Source organism: Pseudorasbora parva, chromosome 9 (genome assembly GCF_024679245.1).
Source record: "Pseudorasbora parva isolate DD20220531a chromosome 9, ASM2467924v1, whole genome shotgun sequence".
NCBI lineage: Eukaryota > Metazoa > Chordata > Actinopteri > Cypriniformes > Gobionidae > Pseudorasbora > Pseudorasbora parva.
In genome coordinates this window covers 41,410,814-41,433,524 of record NC_090180.1, presented here as the reverse complement: position 1 = coordinate 41,433,524, position 22,711 = coordinate 41,410,814, and the positions used below count along the sequence as shown (strand labels likewise).

Below are 22,711 nucleotides of genomic sequence, written 5' to 3'. Positions count from 1 at the left end.
TCACTTCCTCGGAGAGAGAACGAGGGGCGGGCAGAGAGAAAGGGAGTGAAAAGAGTGTTGGAAAGAATGAGAAGGTTTGCTGGGAATGGATGAACAAACAAAGACAACAAAGCATGATAAAAAGAGACAGACAGATAGATATATAGACAGTGTTGGGGAAAGTGACTTTTAAAAGTAATTGAATTGGATCATCAAAAGTCAGCAGCAAAGAAATGTGTTAATACCGTGAGAATAAATACATAAAGTACAATTGTGTAATTTAACATATTTAAATAATTATTGCAGGTTTGCGTAATATTCTGAATTTGCATTTCACTGCTTTTATTAATTTGGAGGAATACTGAATCTGTTTTTGTGCAAGTGAGATGCGAAAAAATGCACACATTTAGTCAAGAACTGCTATAACCATCACGTTCACACACACACACAGCGCACACAACGCCTCTGCACTTACTCACGACTCCTCTCAACACGAGGACAGGAGAGCTGTTAGTCAATATATAGGAAAGCAAAATAACTTGTATTTCTTATTTGAAAAATCAATTCAGATTTTGTAACTATAAAAGTCATGCATTACGTTACTTGAAAAAAGTAATCCGATTACTTACCTACTTACATAATCTACATTACGTAATGTGTAACTCCCGAGACTATATATAGATATATAGATATAAAAATATATATAAAGTATATACATACAGACATAACCTATATATTATACACAGTGATGATCATGCAAAAAATATATTAAGCATAAAAAACAGAATTGTGGAGCGTTTCTTTCGAAAAACAAATCCAAATAAATCTGCTCAAAGAATGAAATCACCCAGATCCAAAGAGCGCCTACGCACACACACACACACAGGCCTTGGCGTGGGGGTTCGTACCATCTGTGAGGGTTTGGAAGCACATTTTGCTGCTGTATTTTCCGAAACCAGCAACAGTCCTGGCGCGAACCTGCATCACATACATGGTGCCCGGCCGTAATCCGTCCACGCGAGCAGTGTTCGTCTGACTCCTCACCTGCGTGGAGTTCACTTCAGACAGCTCCTAAGAGACACAGAGAAATATGTTCAGATGACAGATTTTTTTTCTCAGATTTTCAAGACAGCAAAGTTTGCAATAACAGTCAGAGATCTGAATCTAAACTCAAATTATTCTCATCAAAGTCCAAATGACCTTATAGTGTACTTACTCAGTTCTCTTATACGAGAAACATGAAATGACGTTGATACCAAAAAGAAAAGAAAACGGATATCTTCCATTTAGTCATGAGCCATAAAAATAGATCCTATGAGCAATAACACGATCCTTTTTTCAGGAGTAGACTTTAATAAAAATGAGGCGCTTTGAACAGCCGCAGACGAGCACTGATGCCATCAAAAAAGGACATTTACGAGCAGACGAGACACTAATGTGTTGAGTGAAAAGTGATGAGATTTCTCTTTCTAAACTCCATCAACACCCCAGCAGAGCGAGAAAGTGTGCGTATGTGTGTAGAGAGAGAAAGAGAGGGTGGTAACTATAATTTGCCAACATAATTCATCCTTTTATCATAACTGTCTTTATTACATTAGCAGAAGTTCCCAAACCATTTTTTTTTTCTTCAGGAACCCCCTATTTTAGCATTCACAATAAATAATATTCTTTCCGTTTCATCCCTAATTGTAACCCTCACACTAGAGGGAGCTTGGTGACCCCTGGTAAAACTTTAGCAACTCCTAGTGGGGTTGCGACCATAGAAATATATACATAGATTCCGCAACACTGACTTTTTTCTATTAGCCACAAGCTACCTATAACTAAACCCAGAGCAGAACTGATGCCGTTCCATTGGATATTAGTTTGCACTCATCAGTCAGTTTAAATAAAAATCTGTCATGATATGACACTGAACAGATAAGAGTAAACCAGGATGAAATCTTGTGTGTGAAAATGAAATTAGACGGGTTCATTTCAACTATACGTAGACTGTAACAAATAAGATTTGAATTCTTATATTGATGATGTCACCTCAGTGTGTGCATCTGTTCTAACACTAAAACATACAGTATAATACACTGGCAAACAATGACACTGGTTTAAACACAATTATCACTCATAATTATCCCAAAATATTACTCCAGATTACTAATTTGGCTATTGAAAATATTCAGGGTGATGCATTTAACATACAAAAAAGTGTTAATGTGCATGTGTGTATGCATTTTTTAAATTATTAATGATAATAATAATTTTGGTGTTTGTTTTAAAAATTACAAGTATAAAGCACTCAAATATGTATACTACCGTATACAAAAGAGAGGGATCGGTAGGTGTTTTATGCTTTTGGAGAAGTCTCTTGGAGAAGGTATGCTTACCAAGTTAATGTGATAAAAATGCTGTAAAACAGTAATATTGTGACATTTTTGTGAAGGTTTTCTATTTTTGAAAGTTTTCTATTTGAATATATTTTAAAATGTAGTTTATTCCTGTGATCAAAGCTGCATTTACAGCATCATTACTCCGGTATTCAGCGTCATATGATCCTTCAGAAATCATACCTATACGCTGATTTGATGATCAAGAAATATTTCTGTTGCGCTGCTTGACATATTTTAGGATACTTTCTTAGATTAATAAAAAGTTTAAAAGAAATGCATTTCTTAAAATATTATATGAAAAAAAAAAAAAAAATATATATATATATATATATATATATATATATATATATATATATATATATATATATATATATATATATACATTTCTCTGTGGTCATATATATATATATATATATATATATATATATATATATATATATATATATATATATATATATATATATATATATACATTTCTCTGTGGTCATATATATATATATATATATATATATATATATATATATATATATATATATATATATATATATATATATATATATATATATATATATATACATACACAATCTTCTTCTTTCGGCTGTTCCCTTCAGGGGTCGCCACATCGAATCATCTGCCTCTATCTAGTCCTATCCTCTGTATCCTCTTCTCTCAGTCCCACTACCTTCATGTCCTCCTTCACTACATCCATAAACCTCCTCTTTGGTCTTCCTCTTGACCTCCTGTCTGGCAGCTCTAACCTCAGCATCCTTTTACCGATGTATACAATATTATTATAAATTGTTGCTTTTGATAAATTTAATGCATTCTTACTGTATAAAAGTGTTCATTTCTTTCTTTATTTTTTTTGTTTGAACAGTTGGGTACATATTTATAATGTGTCCCTACATTACTTGTGTAGCGACTGAACTGATCAAACGCATGATTTTTACAATTGAATCTCCTCAAGGACCCAGACAGTCTCTGTGATGTCTAGTTTCCCCACTGTGAATTAGCACCCTGGTGCCCACTCACACATTTCAAAGACACTTGTGCTGATTGTTCTCAAATGAGAGAATAGCACAACCAACAGACATGCATCCCCCTATAGAAATGGAATACATTGACAATCTGTTTAACGAACTAACATGCATTTCCCCAGTACATGTTTGCGTATCATTACTGTTTGTATATTGTCCTTTTATATAGAATTATGCGTGCTTGATGATAGAATTACTAGTTAATCTAGCTGATGTCTCTAGTCACAATATTCCTCATTTGATGACTCACACGTTGTGGACATCACATTCTCATAGAATGCAGTGTGTTTATTTGTTTAATCTGAGAACGCACCTTTGTCATTGGTCAACCCCTTAAAGGCTTGACCTCTGTGGAACCCTGCCAACACAAAGTTCCCTCTATTGGCATTAGTACTGCCATCAGCCAGCCCCACACACTCTCAGAAAAAAGGTACAGTTCTGTCACTGGGGAGGTACCCTAAGGTACAAAAGTGAAAAGGTACATCTTTGTACCTTACTAACCCTAAATGGTACATTTTAATACCTTAAAAGGTACAAATCAGTACTTTAAGAGTGTCTATTAGTACCTTAAAGGAACATAGTAGTACCTTAAAGGTACATATTAGTACCTTTTTGGTTTTGTACCTTAGGGTACCACCCCAGTGACAGCAATGTACCTTTTTTTCTGACAGTGCACACATCGTCGTGTGGACCTTCTTTGATCATAACAGAGTCTCTGCAAGTTCACCGTTGCTTCTTCTCTCAACATGGAAGGAATCGATTGCAACTGCAACACCATCGGACCGAACTAAGACTTTCTCGTGCGATTGTATATGTGGGCGTTCTTCAACAGCTCAGGCAAATGCATGTAACGTACAGCATACAAGATCGCTGTGTAGCTGTAAAACCTTTGTTCAAACAAAGGAGCTTATAATCAGAACTGATGGTTCTCATAGGTGTTAAGACTCCCATAGCTTCATTCCCCTGTTCTGATCTGGTTTTTCAGTCTTTCACTTTCCATTCTACCCATGTATGTGTGCTTGTGTGTGTGTGTGTTTATGTTAGATTACTTATGTATTTGTGTTTTAGTTAAATAAACTCTTGTGCACATTCGTATGAGTTAGTTCTGGTCTGCTTCAAAATAAATTGCCACTTTAATGAATCGATCTTATATTTTCTAAACCAATCAGAGTGTTTGTTGAATCATCAGATTGATTGTAATATTAATTCAGTTACATTAAGTTAATTTGGTTAACTGATCCAAATGTTTATAATTAATTATAACAAGTTATGATCAGTTATTAATATCCCCCCTTTGAGCTAATTTATTACACCTGCCTGTTATGGTCTACAGCCTATATGATGCATGTCAAATTTTTGTCTGTGTCTGTTTTGTCACCATTTCTTTTTCCTTTGTTTTGTGTGTGTGTGTGTGCTGTGGGCGAAAGCAAAAAGTGCCAAAAATGAAACTCAAAAATGTATTTCGGGAGTGAGAAAAAGCAGACCGATTTAGTAAAGACTCTCAGATACAGAAGAGCGAGACTTGCTGCAACATTCAATTTAGTTTTCAAGGTCTCATCAAAATTCACAGCAGCACAACGCTGAAAGCCCACGCTACACACGCAAACCCCCACTGTGATGGCCGAAGGCGAAATCTGTTTCTTAACAACTGAAACATAATAACAATAATCAGGGGGAAAAAATAACAGGGATATTAATAATTGAGGTTCATATTGTGTATGAGTGACGCGTCAAGGGGCAGGAGGTTTTGGTGTGTTGTCAGTAATTTACAAAACAAGACGGTATGTCTAAATATGTGCCATCCTCATTGTGGTGAATGAGCAGAAATGAAAAGATTCTGCACCTGAGATCACTCCACCCGTAAAACACACATGAAGAGCACAAGGTCGATGACATATAAACAATGAAGGACACTCACAAACACCCTCATGTCATCCCAAACCAGTATAACTCACTTTTATTTGTTGAAGGATTATTCATACTAAACTTCCATACAATGAAAGTGAAAAGAGACTAAATCAACCATTCATAAAACATCACTATAAAAGTAGAATCACTTGTGTGCTACATAAATATTATACACCGACTAGGCATAACATTATGACCACTTTACTAATATTGGGTCCCCCGTTTGCAGCCAAAACAGCCCTGACCTGTCGAGGCTAGACCCCTGAATGTGTGTTGTGGTATTTGGCACCAAAAACCATTCCTGAACCATGTTTTCAGCAGGGCGCATTATCCTGCTGAAAGAGGCCACAGCCACTAGGGAATGGGTGTACATGATCTGTAACTGCTTAGGTAGGTGGTACATGTCAAAGTAACATCGAAATTGATGGCAGGACCCAAGGATTCCCAGCACAACATTGCCCAAAGCATCACACTTCATCCGTCTGCTTGCCTTATTCCAATACACTGTAAACATTTTTTTTTAAAGTTGTTTTTTGTCAGTTTAACTTAAACTAGTAAGTAACCTGGTTGCCTTAAAATTTTTAGTTTATTGAAATTAAAAATTTGAGTTGATACGATGAAGGAAATTTGTTTAATAAATAGAAACTCAAAATATTATTGTATCTGAACCACATTAAAAAAATTGAAAAATCATGAAAATAGCACTATTTGGCATGTTTCACTGCTTCATCAGAAATAAAACGCACACATTATTACCCAATATGCTTACAAAATCTTTTAATAATATTTTAATAAAGGTTGTCGAATCTCAAAAAAGTTAATTGTATTAACTCAAAAATTTTATTTCAATGAACTCAAAATTTTGAGGCAACCAGGTAACTTTCTTTCTAAATAATTTTTTACAGTGTAGTGCATCCTGGTGCCATGTGTTCCCCAGGTAAGCCACGTACACGCACCCGGCCATCCACATGATGTAAAAGAAAATGTGATTCATCAGACCAGGCCGCCTTCTTCCATTTCTCTGTGGTCCAGTTCTGATGTGCACTCTTGACAGGGGTCAGCATGGGTACCCTGACTGGTCTGCGGTTATGCAGCCCCATACGCTAAAAAACTGCTATGCACTGTGTATTCTGACACCTTATTATCAGAACCAGCATTTGATCGGACCACACAAGCCAGTCTTCGCTCCCAATGTTTCAAAGATCAAATTGCATGTAAATATTGGTATTGTCTTCAAAAAGAAAGAACTGATAGAAACAAGTCATCAGTAATTCAAGTCTTAATTCCTGCACTAACGTAAAGAGGTTTGTAAAAAATATACTCAATGTCTATGTTGTTAATTGGCTGCCTGCGAACAACTAACCCATCCTCAAACACTGTAGTTGTAGCTACAGGAAGGCTAGGCCTGGAAGGGTTTGGTTTATGTTGTCAACATGACGAGAAGACTCTTTTCTGCACTGGATGAGGACTTGAGCGTAAATTGATATGGTAAAAAATTCAACCATTGTTATTGTAACGCAACAGACTGGGTCATCTGACCAATCAGAGCAGAGTAAAATCTCGGAAAGGAGGGGTTCAGAGAGAGCAAATTCTCAATCGAATAGCTTCAAAAACTGTGAGAAAAGAGATTTTATAATGCAATGCATATTATGAGAAAAATAAAGTGTTGGTACAACGAGCCAAAAACCGGACGTAATGTCACAAGATGCGATGCATTGTCAGCTGATTTGACAACGCGGAAAGATCGGTGTATCCAAAATGAATAACGTTAACGTTAGAGGGCAAACGTAGAGCAACGAGGAAGTGCCCCATCAATATTTGGTCCGACGAGCATGTTTCGAAAATGCTAGAAAAAACGCACAAAAAGCATACCTGGCTCCTCTCATCAAAGGACCTGTGTTGACCAGACGACATAACTGCCGTCTCTTTTCTGCACAACGGAGGAAATCTTGCTGCTGTTTTGAATGTTTTGAACATTTTATGAGCTCTTCATGAGTTCTCGGCTGGTAAAAATAATGCCATATGTACACGCATAAAATAATCGTGTTCAATCCAGCACACAGCGTTGTTTTGAATGTTCGGTAAGCTCCAACGTCATATAAGCCAACCAATCAGGTTGTTACCGTCTCCCTATGCCTTTGGTTCGGTAACTTTAGATTCGCTGTTAAAAATGCCAGTGTGAACACTAAGGGGACCAGGACTATAGTTTTAGTTTTTTAGTCCGGTCCAAATAAACCAAACTAACCGAACTACAAGTGTGAACACACCCTAAAATGGCATAATAATGGCACTTTAATAGCTGAAATCATAACTCAAAATAGTTTTTGCACCTTCATTTGCATACCCCATTACACCTGGGGGTTTATTAACCATTTAAAATCTTTGTGACAGTCCCTGCATAGGACACAGATCACAATCTCCCGTAAAACCTGTCAGAAACACTGCTGTTCTGGAGATTAATAACCAGGTCTGAGTGACACAAATTAACACGATTTAAAAATAAAGAAATAAACAACCGCTCTTTATAATGAGCAGAACAAACAATCCCAGATTCTGTGTGTGATTTTTAAAATACTCTCACTTCTTATCAAGGTCGCTTTTGATTGTGGCCAAACAATTTCATCTGAATGTAACTGCAAAATGTTCCATGTGAATATGTTCAGAATCAAATACTAGCATAAAACTTATTGCATACTGCATGGAAGTTTATAAAAAGAATTGGAAACAGTATGCAAATGATTATATTTTTGATTATAACGTAATCAAATTGTAATATTGGTTGATTGCATGTTTGATTAAGCTAATGATTTCATTAATAAATATATATATATATATATATATATATATATATATATATATATATATATATATATATATATATATATTCTATTTTATTTTGCATCTAATTTAACTATTGCCATTCTGATCAAATAATGAGAAAGAGATTATTGTGGTCACTTGATTTTAGTTAATTCGTGCCACTGAAAAAAAGGTCTTACAGTTGTCACATTAATACAGAAAATGTACTGAACATACGTCAAAATTAGTAAGCATACTATGGTAATGCTATTCTGAACAGCCAGTGTGCTGCTTTACTTTACATGTTGATCTGGCTGCTCTTCCCCCAGCAGTGAAACCCCCTCAGGGGGCGGCCCTCCGTCCCGCTGTCAGTCAAATGGGGATTAAGGGAAGTCCCTCCCTACCTCTAGCACCTCAAGATGGTGTGGAAAGTAGGAGGGGCTTACAGCCAATAGGAGCAGGCAGCCAATAGGTGCAATAGGCTGCCAAGGCAGACAGACACGGCTCTCAGCAGGTCCTCAGTGAGCATTGGGACAGTTTTGGCAGGAGGCAGGTGTCACCGCCATAGACCAGTAAAGCAATCTGTCCTGCTGAAGGGAGTCGCCTGTCTTACACACACACATAAACACGCGATCACACAAACAGGGGGACGGGGCTGGTGTCAAATCACTCCTTCTGTTAATGGACCGTGGGCCGCATACACACACGGCATCTCAAACATCCTTCAGTGAACATGGCATGGCTGGCCGTGGCAAAGTGCCACTTCCCCCAACTGGGTGGCACATGCCACCTCTGCTTGCATTATGGCAATACCACCTGGTAAGATCTATGAAACACAAAGGCAGTATACTGGGTAACAATACTTTTAAAATAATATATTTGCATACACTGCTAAAGCTGTGTACAGATTCAAAAATGTAATCTTGATTCATAGGTATTTCAATATATGCTCTTTGTGCTAAAACAAAACAAAAAAAGTTAAATCAAAAGTAAAAAAGGTCAATTTCCTTTTTTAAACGCATTATTTTTTTATTGTATGAATGCACATTATGCCATCATGGTTTAAGCCAGTCTGTGATGCTCCGTCCAACATACTAGCATAGGACTAACAAACTAATTAAAATACTTGTATATAAGTCACAAAACCTTCTGTGACTTTAAGGCAGAACGCACAGACCCTATACGCTGATACACTTCTGATATTCTCACAACTGTTTACATTCACTTAAGACATAATCAACTTTGTTCATGTAAATACTCGACAAAATGAGCATTTTGACATCCGTCTTCTTTCATTTTGCTATAAACTATAAATCAGCGTTCAAAAAATGCTGCAAACTCATTGAACTTCATGTGATCCTACAAGAGTGATTCCTGAAAGGATTCCAGCAAAAACCCAAACACCTTTTAAAGAAGAAAAAAAATCATCCACTGACTTTCAGAGCTGCTGCAGAAACGACTTTTGACTTTGAGGACCTTGATAGAAATGTAGTGGAGTAAAAAGTACGATAGTTGTCTTTCAAATGTAGTAAAGTTAAAGTCATAAGTTTCCAGAAAAAATAATACTCAAGAATAGTACAGATACTCAAAAAGTGTACTTAAGTACAGTACTCAAGCAAATGTCCACCTTGGATTCAAACTATATAAGGCGAATAGGGCCCTGAAACACTTTTGCTCTCAAAGATTACTTAATCAGCATACTGCCATATTTATCACTACAACTGTAGACTAATATTTTCACAAAGCATTTAGTTGTCAACAAAAACGTGGATTTCATTTTACTTGTTTTTACAGGCAGTTGAATGTATTTTTAAAGGGGTCTCTTGTGGGAAGATGTGTTTAGAGTTTTGCCAACCGGATACGGCGAAAGTTTACTCTGTCAACTAGCTCCGCTTCACGTTACTCTGGTTGGTGGTAGCGCTATCCTATCGCGTGCAGAGGGAGTTTGAAAGACAACCGTTTATCCCGCCCCTCCGATTGAGCCCTGTCAATGGTGAGTTTCCAGACCAAACATCTTGATGTGGGTCTGGCTTGTTAAGCTAGTTTAAGGCAGCTGTACACTGTGCAATTTTGTACACTCGGGAGGTGAAGAGTCAGTTACCCTGATAATTGTGTCAAAGCAGCTGGTACATGTCATGGCTGTACTGCATGGCGAGTCGGTGAAAATCGCATGAGTTTTCATGCTAAACGCGGAGACTGGAGATTTCTACATTTCTGCTATACCTTTAGATAAAAAAAATAAAATAAAAAAAACAACAACAACCAAGCAATACAATTCTTGTCAACAAAACAAGTGTATGTAGAGCTGTAGGGTTGAAGCCACAGGACTTTTGTATGATTTGGCAAAAGAGAACAGCCTATACTGGTCAAAATCAGGCAAACTGCCCGACATGTTTAAAAATGATTAGGAGGTCGGGAGTTCCCTGTAACACACTCGCCTCGCAATTTCACTCATACAATGCGAGCCACGACCACAGGAGCATCAACAATTTCCACACCTATTTCTCCTAAGAGGAAGCATGCTGTAAGCTCAGCAATAAGCTCAGCTTTACTGAAATTCAACCGTGTGTCGTTGGTTGACGGTGAAGCTGCTCTAAAAGAACAAATGAGTCATTTCAACGGAGGCCCCTTCACAAAGTTTGCTTAGGGCCGCCAGAAGTGTAGGACCGCCACTGGATCCCGCTTCTATTCACACGCAGCCTGCGAGAGATGTGCAGTTGTTTTTTATGATGTTATCTTTTTATTACATACTATTCAATGCCTACATTCACAAGTCAGTCTCTTAAACTTTGCAGAGAGTTCCGGCATCTAAAGTGGTACAATATGACATTATATATTATAAAATAAAACATAAGATTTATATTTTGCACATAAGTTCCTTTTATTACAACAGAGCCCAAACTACACAGTTATTAAGCATACTTCTGGGGAGTCCTGTGCCAGCCGAGAAAATGCAATTATGATGAATGAAAATGCTTACAGATAGGTATTATAGACCTCATTGGTTACCTGGATCACTGACTTTGAGATTCTTTCGATGGATTAGACTGGCACTGTATGTGTTGAGCTACGGGTTCGACTCTGTATTCAGCGCAGCATGGAGATATTGCTGAGATTGAATTCATTCAGCTGAAACAAAACCTTGTATTGGCCTTGTGTATGGTTTCATATCTTTCTAATAACAGCATCACTTTTCTCCTGAACTGCCGGGTTTCACTTCTTGCTACGCGTGCTGCATAATGCTTACAGCTTCAAAGAAATATTTAGCTGCAGTCAAATTCAATTTCAAAATATTATCTTAAGTTATTAACATTCTATGATGTGGAGAATATAATTATTTATTTGCTGATGTGACAAAACAAGATCAAACCCATTATAAAAAGAAGAAAAAAAATTTGGTTGAGCACTGTAGTTTTGCATCCAATATTCATTTATCAACTATAACATGAGCGTTCAAGTTTTGTCGGGACTAGCTCACTTCCATTATAAATCAACAAATCTGTTTACAAAGTGTTCGTAGAATTGGGAGGGATGCAGCTGTACAGTGTAGATGGAGTGTCTACAGATAAAACGGAGAGAAGCGGCAACAAGCACAGGAGAATCACAAAGCGCTGTAGGCAGAGCTCAAACAGCGTACGTGGGCTTTTATGGATTATGATTTTGCCATGCGTGGGCTTGTTATTATGGAGCGTTCTATTAGAGAAATGTAATATTGTAGTATTGTTTATGAAGACTAATGTTGGCATGTTAACTGAGAGACATTCTGAATGAAGCATAATGTGTTTTTAAAGATGCCAATATGAGATTACTCATAATCCCCTACCTCTGGGCTAAAACCTACACGCGTACACACACACACACACACACACACACACACACACACACACACACACACACACACACACACACACACACACACACACACACAACACACACACACACACACACACACACACACACACACACACACACACACACACACACACACACACACACACACACACACACACACACACACACACACACACACACACACACACAAGCCTGAACGCACGCACGCACACAATCACTTACTTTGTGTTTTATGGAGACTTCTCATAGAAAGAATGATTTTATACTATACAAACCGTATAGTCCATATCCGTACACTAGCCCCACCCCTAAACCCACCCATCACAGAAAACTTTTCAAAAAACATCACTTTAGTATTATTTATATGCTGTTTTCCCCATGGGGACCGAAAAAATGTCCCCACAAGGACAATGATTTTCGATATTGCCATCTTTGAGGGGACATTTAGTCCCAATAATGTAGGGTTTACTAGGGCGCAGACACCCACACCCGCACACACACACGCACACGCACACGCACACGCACACGCACACACACACACACACACACACACACACACACACACACACACACACACACACACATTTTTATTGCAGTTAATGGAGGCCCTGACCTTTTAAAAGCAAGTTATCTTCTGTGTCATGAAACTCTGAGAGACAGAGATCAGTGAAAACAGCGAGAGAAAGAGAGAGAGAGAGAGAGAGAGAGAGAGAGAGAGAGAGAGAGAGAGAGAGAGAGAGAGAGAGAGAGAGAGAGAGAGAGAGAGAGAGAGAGAGAGAGAGAGAGAGAGAGAGAGAGAGAGAGAGAGAGACCTATAGAGATCCCAATTATAATATGGCTGAAAGTATAAGAATGATTATTTGAATATTAGAGTATTAATGATTATTAATACTTATTAGAGTATTAGAATGGGCCTCTATGGCAGTGAGGTGTGGGATTCACTGACAAATCATAATCAAGAATTCATCAAATGGGGAAAAACATCCAATTGAGACCTAGCATTCAGAACTAATAATATAAGTACACTGACACACAACAAATAACGTATGCATTAGGGATGGGCGATATAGCTAAAAAATTATGTTTCATATTGTTCGGAATCGATATTTATTGACATTTATTGCCTCTCCATCGTGGACTGCTTGAGTTGTTTGTTGAGGTGAGGTAGATGGACGACGGTGCAAATTCCAAAGGGTGGAAGCAGTTAAGGTGATGAAATAAATTGCTTGTTTTTCCGTGCTTGGTCATTTGTATGTTTTTTTGTTTATTATTTATTTATGTCTGTACAAGATTTACACACACAACGGTGTTCTGATGCTGGTTGGAAGAAAATAAACCAAAAAAATGCCAAACTGGCGAGCTGACGTCCTTTTTTTATTGACAATCACTGCCGGCAGATGAGGCGCTCATCTTGCATGTGTTCTGATGTCAAACGGCGATGACGCAACCGAACACGACAGATCTTATTGGCTGTTTGCTTGTTAATGGTAGCATGCTGATTCATCAGAACATCTGATAGGGCTGTTTAAGATCTACAGACGGCACACACGCATTTTAATGATTTATTGAGTGCTATATTTAACATTATTTTTTATATCACTACCAACAATCGATAAATACAGATACCATTGTATGACCCAGCCCTAGCATGCAGGGCAGAATTAGACAAATATACACCAATTATAAAAGGGCAATCAAATTCTGGAAACATTTCAAATCCAGTGACCCTCACTCATATCATTATAAAGCCCTGTAAAAGCCCAATCTCCTCTCTCAACTGGTCCACAGCATCTACTGGCCCTCATCACACTGATGCTCTGAACCAATATTGTGCCAAATGTATTCAATTCACCCAAATGACAGCACATATTAAACACAATTGCATCACTCATTGGGAAACTCAAACACAACAACAAAGTAAGAAGCAAATTTGGGCCTAAAGAGTGAATACGCCATGGCAATAAATAAATGAGAGCCAACTTGACCTGGTACAACCTCAGTGGACAAAAGCTCACACTGGAGACGGGCAGACAGAGGAAAACATGCTCCCGCACTGTCATCAAACCTGATATGGCTTTAAACGGATGCAAATAATAAACTTTCATGATGATGAAGAACTGCAATGTCACATGAGCGTGACCACGACAGAGATAATAATCCAAACCAAACAGACGTTTTCGTTTTTGGCAGAGTATCCGAGGCACAGGCTGTCCAGGCTCCGCCCTCTTCTGGAAAGGGGGGTGGGGAGCAGCAGCTCATTTGCCTTTAAAGATACAAGCATGAAAACAACATGTTTTTCCTTCCACTCAAAAATTGCCATTTACAACATGGTATAGTAAACGATTTCTAAGGGTATTCTGAGCTAAAACCACGGACACATTCTGGGGACACCGGAGAGCTTGTAAAAAGGGGCACAATAGGTCCCCTTTAAGTATTTAACAGTAATGTTATTAACACCAATGTTATTACTGCCGTCTGGAGGATAGTTCATACTTTTTAAGCCTTTTAGTTTAAATCTATAATGTTCATCTTCAGGTCATGATAGACATGTCTTTTTGCTGTGAAATCTTCAATGATTTTTAGTAAACATTAGATTAACTTTTATATTGTTAGTCATATTTCAAGATTAAAGGGGTGGTAAAACACATTCTTTCGAAGGCTTAATTGTGTTTGTGGCGTGCACTGTAACGTGTTCATGCTTTGTTTTTTTTAAAAATCATTATTTTTTCATATATTTTACCCTTATTCTACACTGCTCTGTCCCTCCTTGCAAAAACGGTCTGATGGTTTCGGGGTTCTATGAAGCCCGGTCCCTCAAAAATACGCAATGGGCTCAGATTGGTTAGCCGGCCCAGCTGTGTTCTGATTCGTTCTCAGAGGAAGGGTTTATGTAAATATTGGAGCTGCTGATGTGAAAAAAAAGTGAAGAAAAGTGAAATTGTGTTTTACCAACCCTTTAACTGAAGTAATGTTTACTTGATTGTCCATCATATTTATTTTTAAAATCATGTTAAAAGTGTGATATCAAATATAATATAACAGGCTTTTAAAAGACGTTTATTTGTACATCTCTCAATCAGCATTGCATTGTCTGTATACCCCACTTTTAAAACGACAGTTTTGATCTATCAAATATGATGCTTAAAGGACAACTTTGGTGTGAAATGACCCTAGGGGTAATTAACAGATGGTTACCGAGTAGATCGTTCTCTGGGATGTAAAGAGTTTTATCTCTAAAAGCAGATTAGCTTATAACGCTTGTCTATGGGGCACAGGGTAGTAAAAACAAATCGCTAGCACTAACAAGGCTCAAAATAGACTTACACTAACACAGTAGCATAATGAGGATCTCTACATGTAAACCGAAGCATTAGACAGACCTTACGCAATCATGGACAGGCGCCATCTTGGAAAACAGTCTCGACGAGTCGAGCCACGAACACTGTGTTAAGTGATGAACTGTGACTGGATATGGTCTGTTGTTTCCGGAAGAAAGCAATGAACGTGACAGAGAAAATAAATAAATAAAAATGTCCTTGTAATTAGATTTCACACACTTAATTCCTATCGACCAGCTCACTTAGCACAGCATTCTGGTATGTCTTGGACTGTTTTCCAAGATGGCTGCTGTCCGTGAACGTGTAATGCACTGTCTTTATAAAGTATCTTCTTATTAAACTGTTTGTACACTTACAAAGTTCTCAATGCTTCGGTTTGCATGTAGGGACCCTCATTATGCTGCCGTATTAGTGTGAGGCTATTTTGAGCCTTGTTAGTGGAATTAACTAGAGATTTAATTTTACTACCCCGTGCCCCATAGACTAGCGTTATCAGCTAATCTGTTTTTAGAGATAATACTATTTACATTCGATTTTCATGTAAACGCATCCCAGAGAACGATCTATTCGGTAACCATCTGTTAATTACCCCTAGGGTCATTTCACACTGGAGTTGTCCTTTAACAAATATATGCAAACTTTTTATATTTTGTCTAAAGGTTCAATAAACTGTTCCAAATAAACCGAACTGTTCAATAGACTGTTAAACATTATTATTTCATATCTGAGGCTTTGCAGGGTTAAGCATTTATGTGTCTTTTGTTAGTCAAATACTGAGTAAAAACAAAACAAAAAATGCAGCCAATGTTAATATCTGCTTCATCTGTTTAACTGGATCCCGAAGGACAACTAGTGGCCGGCAGGTCATTTGAGTTTGAGACACCCTCGGTTGGATCAGATTTACAGTCCAGCAACAGTTTTTGCTCGCTGCGTGAGGCCTAAAGCTGATGGTTTCACAGGGGTTGGCTATGACCCACAGCTTTCAGATTCTCAGTACAGGTGACCCGGGTGAGATGTAAGTGCATGTAGGTGCCTGATCTCAAAGTTTTACTGCAGTATATAAACCACACAATATGATTGCCTTAGTGGAAATGTCTCTTTCTAGAGGCTTTTAGAGAGTGTTTTATGCAAGCGATGATTTTAATAGCCTGGTCACATTCGCCTAATGGCAATTCTAGGATGCACCGGGCATTTTTATGAGTTTGCAACTTACCATCCCATATCTGTTTGTAAATGCCGGGTCGTGGAGTTCAGTGTGGCTGGTTTTAGATTTTTGAGACTTCATATTACCAGAGCACACTATATACAGCATTTAGGGGAGCACAGGAAGTGTGGCGAGACACTGGGCCAGAGCTTCAGCAGTTCTCCATTAGCCTTGATGATTGAGGTTAGAAACTCATGAACTCTTGTCCCAGAAAACCACCACTACATCTATAAGGGTCGAGGTAGTTATCTCGCCCAGTATGGGAGATGCAGCATAGCCTTCTGCGTTACTGGAAGTGACAGCTTCTGCTGGTAATTGACAGCTAAGTTGTGGAAGCCTGCAGCTCTTTTGAAAGAAGTTAGGAAGCTCTGTGGAGAGTCTCGGCGAAGGTGAGAAACAGAAGCCCCTCCAGGGATCAGTCAGCAAGTACAGCCAGAAGAAGTTATAGTGGAGAGGTTTGTTTAAACTGGTTATTCTCAGAAGGTTTGACTTTGGACATCAAGTGGTGTGACAAAGCATGATACCATTTTTAATGTAGTCTGGATTCTATTTTGTTTAACTCTACAACGTTTTGATTATGGTTTCTGTTGTAATTTTTTCTAATATATATATATATATATATATATATATATATATATATATATATATATATATATATATATATATATATATATATATATATATATATATATATATATAGGGCTGTAACGATATGCGATATGAAATCGAAATCGCAATACGCAGGTCCACGAACCTGTATCGCGATGTGAGGAGGCAGAATCGCGACACACCCCTTCCAACTCCCAGAATTATCCTTCCTGTCCAGGTCCAACTTTTAAGTCAGCAGGATGGCAACATTTCAGCTACCCGGTGGAGAACAAGGATGGCAATCGTGTAGTTGACAAGACCCACACAATTTGCCGTAAGTGTTTCAAGAAGCTTCCCCAACCGGCTGGCAACGTGGCGTGAGCGTGGCGTTTCTGTTGCGTGTCATCCGCGGGGCGGTTGCGTGGCGTTTTCTCTTTCTTTGCACACCAGAAGCGTGTCTGACGCGGCGCTTCTGTTGGTATTGATGTACAGGAGGCCCTATACTTCATGTTAAATATATATTGCCTATTGGTACCGCAAAGAAAACGTCGGCAGTAGCCTATTGACCATACAGATATATGGTATTGACGGCAAAATAGGCTACAGAATACTGTACAGAATAAAACTGTTTTGTCCCCCCCAGATCGAGGTTTGTATCGTACCGTGGGTCAAAAATCGTGATATGAACCGAATCGTGGGTTTGGTGTATCGTTACAGCCCTAATATATATATATGGCAGGACGGCTTCAGTCTGGGCTGAAACGTTAAATCTTACCCACAGTTCTCTCCTGCAGCGTGCGCAGTCACATTTTTTTTTACATTTATGCTGATTTAGCCACCGAATTTGATCTCATGCCTGAAAATGGACTCAGGTTGTCACGGTGGCTTGGAGAATAAGCATCTGCCAGTCCTGCTGTCAACCGGAGCGTAAAAAGACCCCTGAGCGGAATTGCGCTGATCTCATCTTGACGGATGCAGAGCAAGGAGATCGACTTGAGCTAGAATAATGTATTCACACGTATGACTCTATCACAAGGTGCTCTATTTCATTATTTATAATCCGACAGATGACCGCATTCATTGTTCAGTTTTTAAACTGGCTTTAAAGATTTACGGTTGAAGTGTGTCATTTCTAAACCCTTAACTTATTTAGCAAATATAGTGATTCTTCAAACTCCATCTTCTATTCGTAATGTATTATTTATTTATTATTAAAGCTTTTACATTTACATTTATGCATTTGGCAGACGCTTTTATCCAAAGCGACTTGCATTGCATTCAAGGTACACATTTTACATTATTGTCAGTTCTTGCTCTCCCTGGGAATCGAACCCATGATATTGGCGTTGCTAGCGCCACGCTCTACTGGTTGAGCTACAGGAAAGCTCAACCAAAAGCTCTTTTAAGAAGCATTTAATTCAAAAGTAACAGTAATAACATTCATAATATTATTTGAAGAAAAAAAAATCTATTTTAAATGCTGTTCTTTTGAACTTTCTATTCATCAAAGGTTTTCCTAAAAATGTCAAGCTGCACAACTGTTTTCAACAACAATTATAATAAGATAATAATAAATGTTTCTTTATATTAGAATGATTTCTGAAGGATCATGTGACACTGAAGACTGGAGTAATGAATACAAATTCAGCTGTCATCACAGGAATTACATTACATTTTAAAATGTCAAAAAAACAAAAACAAAAACAAAATCATTGATGGAGTGTGTAGCTTTTAATTTTAACAACCAGTCATTTAGGCTTATTCGTTTTTTAATAATAATAAAAAAGTTTCAGACTGGGTGTGGCCTGCTATCCATCAATCCAATCAAAGCTCATAAACATAGCGAACCTTGTGACAGACAGCTGTCTGAAAACTTTTGTACCGTCAGTCTGCTCCTAATCAGAACCATGTAAACAGCCTTTTAAAAACCTGTTATAAAAAAAATATTGCCAATATATTTCTAACACATGAACAAGACTGTAATTATAAGCTGTCAAAAAGCAGATGAGGTTGAAGAATCGTAAACACGCTTTCCACATCGCTCATGTTTTCATGCCTAAAAGAAAGACGCATTAATGATATTTTCTGTACGGTGTCTGATTCTGAAGTACCTTTCTCCTTCTCGTCTGTTTTATAAATCAGCATATGATTACACGACATGCATATTTATAAGGAAATAAGTGCTGCACTTGTGCTATTTGCATTTGAGTAAACTATTGTCGAGAGGAAAGAATTATCCCGGATATAGACATTATTATCCCCAAGCTTTTGATTAAACCCATTTTCATAACGTAGCTCATTTATCTCGCCAAACATCACAGCAGAAATGACAATAGTTAAAGATTTGTCCTCCAGAGAAATATGCAGTTCAGTGTTCGTAGACTTCAGTCACTACATGAAACTCTGTGCATGTGTTCAGACTTTGTGCTTTCTACTAATCAGTGCTGGGTGTAACAACTTGGCTCTTTTAAACAAGAAATGAACAGATAATAGTTTGTTAAAATTATTCAGGATGAGGCTGAGCAATATATTGTGTATTGTTCATTTCATTCATGATTTATTTGATTTTATGTCAAAAAGCCCACATGAAAAACATCACACACTCACTGCACTGCTCACTGCATCAAACAATCTGTCTGTGCATTTGACAGCGAGATTAAACTAATGCCCAGCGATTCATGTACAACAACAGAAGGTAACTTATGTGTTATGTTATGAACATAAGTAATGAGTACTGTTATGGCTGTTCAATTTGATTAATTTGTCAAACTATCCCATTACAATATTTTTTTTCCGAAAAACTATGCATAACATTTAGTAACTTCTCTCTTAAACCATATTTCTTACAGACACTTCTTTAATGCACCACAGAAAAGCTGAAATTATAGGAATAGCTGGTGTATTTCATCAAAAAAATTATTTAAAAAAACAGCAGAAAGGCTGTCATTAAAATGTTTTTGTATAACAGTGATGTGTAGAATATTACTATAGTCCTTCATAATTTACAGACAGCCGTGAATATGCCAATCTATCTGTAAAGGTATGGAGAGCTGGAAAATATAGTGCGTGAAAGTGTTTTTATCTGAGTGCATTATGCCAGCTATCCAGGTGGATATATACGTGTATCATATAGATGCCCAATTGGCACTAAGGGGCCTAAAGTGTGCCAAAATAACATCCCCCACACCATTACACCACCACCAGCCTGCACAGTGGTAAGAAAAGGCATGATGGATCCAAATTCTGACTCTACCATCTGAATGTCTCAACAGAAATCGAGACTCATCAGACCAGGCAACATTTTTCCAGTCTTCAACTGTCCAATTTTGGTGAGCTTGTGCAAATTGTAGCCTTTTTTTCCTATTTGTAGTGGAGATGAGTGGTACCCGGTGGGGTTTTCTGCTGTATTAGCCCATCCGCCTCAAGGTTGTGTGTGTTGTGGCTTCACAAATGCTATGCTGCATACCTCGGTTGTAACGTGTGGTTATTTCAGTCAAAGTTGCTCTTCTATCAGCTTGAATCAGTCGGCCCATTCTCCTCTGACCTCTAGCATCAACAAGTCATTTTCGCCCACAGGACTGCCGCATACTGGATGTTTTTCCCTTTTCACACCATTCTTTGTAAACCCTAGAAACATTGTGCATGAAAATCCCTGTACCTGAGCAGATTGTGAAATACTCAGACCGGCCCATCTGGCACCAACAGCCATGCCACACTCAAAATTGCTTAAATCACCTTTCTTTCCCATTCTGACATTCAGTTTGGAGTTCAGGAGATTGTCTTGACCAGAACCACACCCCTAAATGCAATGAAGCAACTGCCATGTGATTGGTTGATAAGATAATTTCATTAATGAGAAATTGAACAGGTGTTCCTAATAATTCTTTAGGTGACTGTGTGTGTGTGTGTGTGTGTGTGTGTGTGTGTGTGTGTGTGTGTGTGTGTGTGTGTGTGTGTGTGTGTGTGTGTGTGTGTGTGTGTGTGTGTGTGTGTGTGTGTGTGTGTGTGTGTGTGTGTATATATATATATATATATATATATATATAATGCCCAATTGGCACTAAGGGGCCTAAAGTGTGCCTATATATATATATATATATATATATATATATATATATATATATATATATATATATATATATATGTTATATATAACATTTCAAAGAAACATCAGACGAGAAACATATGCATAACTGCTGACGAGAGCGTATATATGGTATGCGGTTTTGTATGTCCTTCATGCTCTGCCGCGATGTCTCTAAAAGGGGTGAAGGCTGTAGAGCGTGTGTGTGTGTGTGTCAGTACGGGGAGGCTCTGGAATCATTAGGTGTAATTGGTGTGAGAGGGTCTGTGTTTCAGGTTCTCTCTGCAGGGACCGGCCAGCGAAACGGCTGAACCCAACCATCCGCCTGCACGCCAAAGCTGTCTCCTAGCAACCCACCGTACCTCACTTCCTCATGATGACATCACAAACAGGGGGGGCTGGGGGGAAGAATGCCGGGATTTTTTGGCTGGAGTTTGACCATCATGAATTGAAGGATGATAATAACTGATCTCCATCATATTTGTTTAAACAGATCAGGCATAACATTATGACCTTTCTAAAATGCTAGTGCTGCTAAAACAGCTCTGACCCATCGAGGCATGGACTCCACTAGACCCCTGAAGGTGTGCTGTGGAATCTGGCAACAAGATGTTAGCAGCAGATCCTTTAAGTCCTGTAAGTTGTGAGGTGGGGACTCCATGGAACATGCTTCTTTGTTCAGCACATCCCACAGATTTGGATTTGAGATTTGGAATTTGGAGGCCAAGTCAACACCTCACACACGTTGTTGTGCTCCTCAAACCATTCCTGAACCATTTTTGCTCTGTGGCAGGGCGAATTATCCTGCTGAAAGAGGCCACAGCCACCAGGGAATACCGTTTCCATGAAAGGGTGTACATGTTCTGCAACAATGCTTAGGTAGGTAGTATGTGTCAAATTAAAATCCACATGGATGTCAGGACCCAAGGTTTCCCGGCAGAACATCGCCCAAAGCATCACACTGCCTCTGCCGGCTTGCCTTCTTCCCACAGTGCATCCTGATGACATGTGTTTCCAAGTAAGCCACACACACACCAGGCCAGCCACATGATGTAAAAGAAAACGTGATTCATCAGACCAGGCCACCTTCTTTCATTGCTCTATGGTCCAGTTCTGATGCTCATTGTTGACACTTTTGGTGGTAGACAGGGGTCAGCATGAAACAAACTGCGATCCACTTTGTGTTCTGACACCTGATAGAGCTATTTGTCTGTCTGTTTGATCAGACCACACAGGCCAGCCTTCTCTCTCCATGTGCATCAAATGAGCCTTGGCCGCCCATGATCCTATCGCCAATTCACCATTGTTCCTTCCTTGGACCATTTTTGACAGATACTGACCACTGCTGACCAGGAACAGCCCACAAGAGCTGCAGTTTTGGAGATGCTCTGAATTGTCCAGTTTGTCCTGCTAACACATCAACTTTGAGAACAAAATTTTCACTTGCTCCCTAATATATCCCACCCACTAACAGGTGCTGTGATGAAGAGATCATCAGTGTTGTGTGTGTGTTATTATGACTGTAACCATCAAATCAA

At 38.5% G+C, this 22,711-nt stretch overlaps 1 protein-coding gene across 2 annotated transcripts in view; it reads right to left on the bottom strand.

The window, feature by feature from the left end:
- Positions 1-22,711, bottom strand: part of LOC137089162 (ephrin type-B receptor 1-B) — a 319,379-nt gene that overhangs the window by 54,850 nt on the left and 241,818 nt on the right. Inside the window, exon 7 of one of the 2 annotated variants that reach the window (XM_067452662.1) lies at positions 888-1,050. In XM_067452662.1, coding sequence (XP_067308763.1) covers positions 888-1,050 — 163 coding nt within the window. Of the gene's footprint in view, positions 1-887; positions 1,051-22,711 lie in introns of those variants that run through there. The other variant, XM_067452663.1, reaches the window with a different exon arrangement.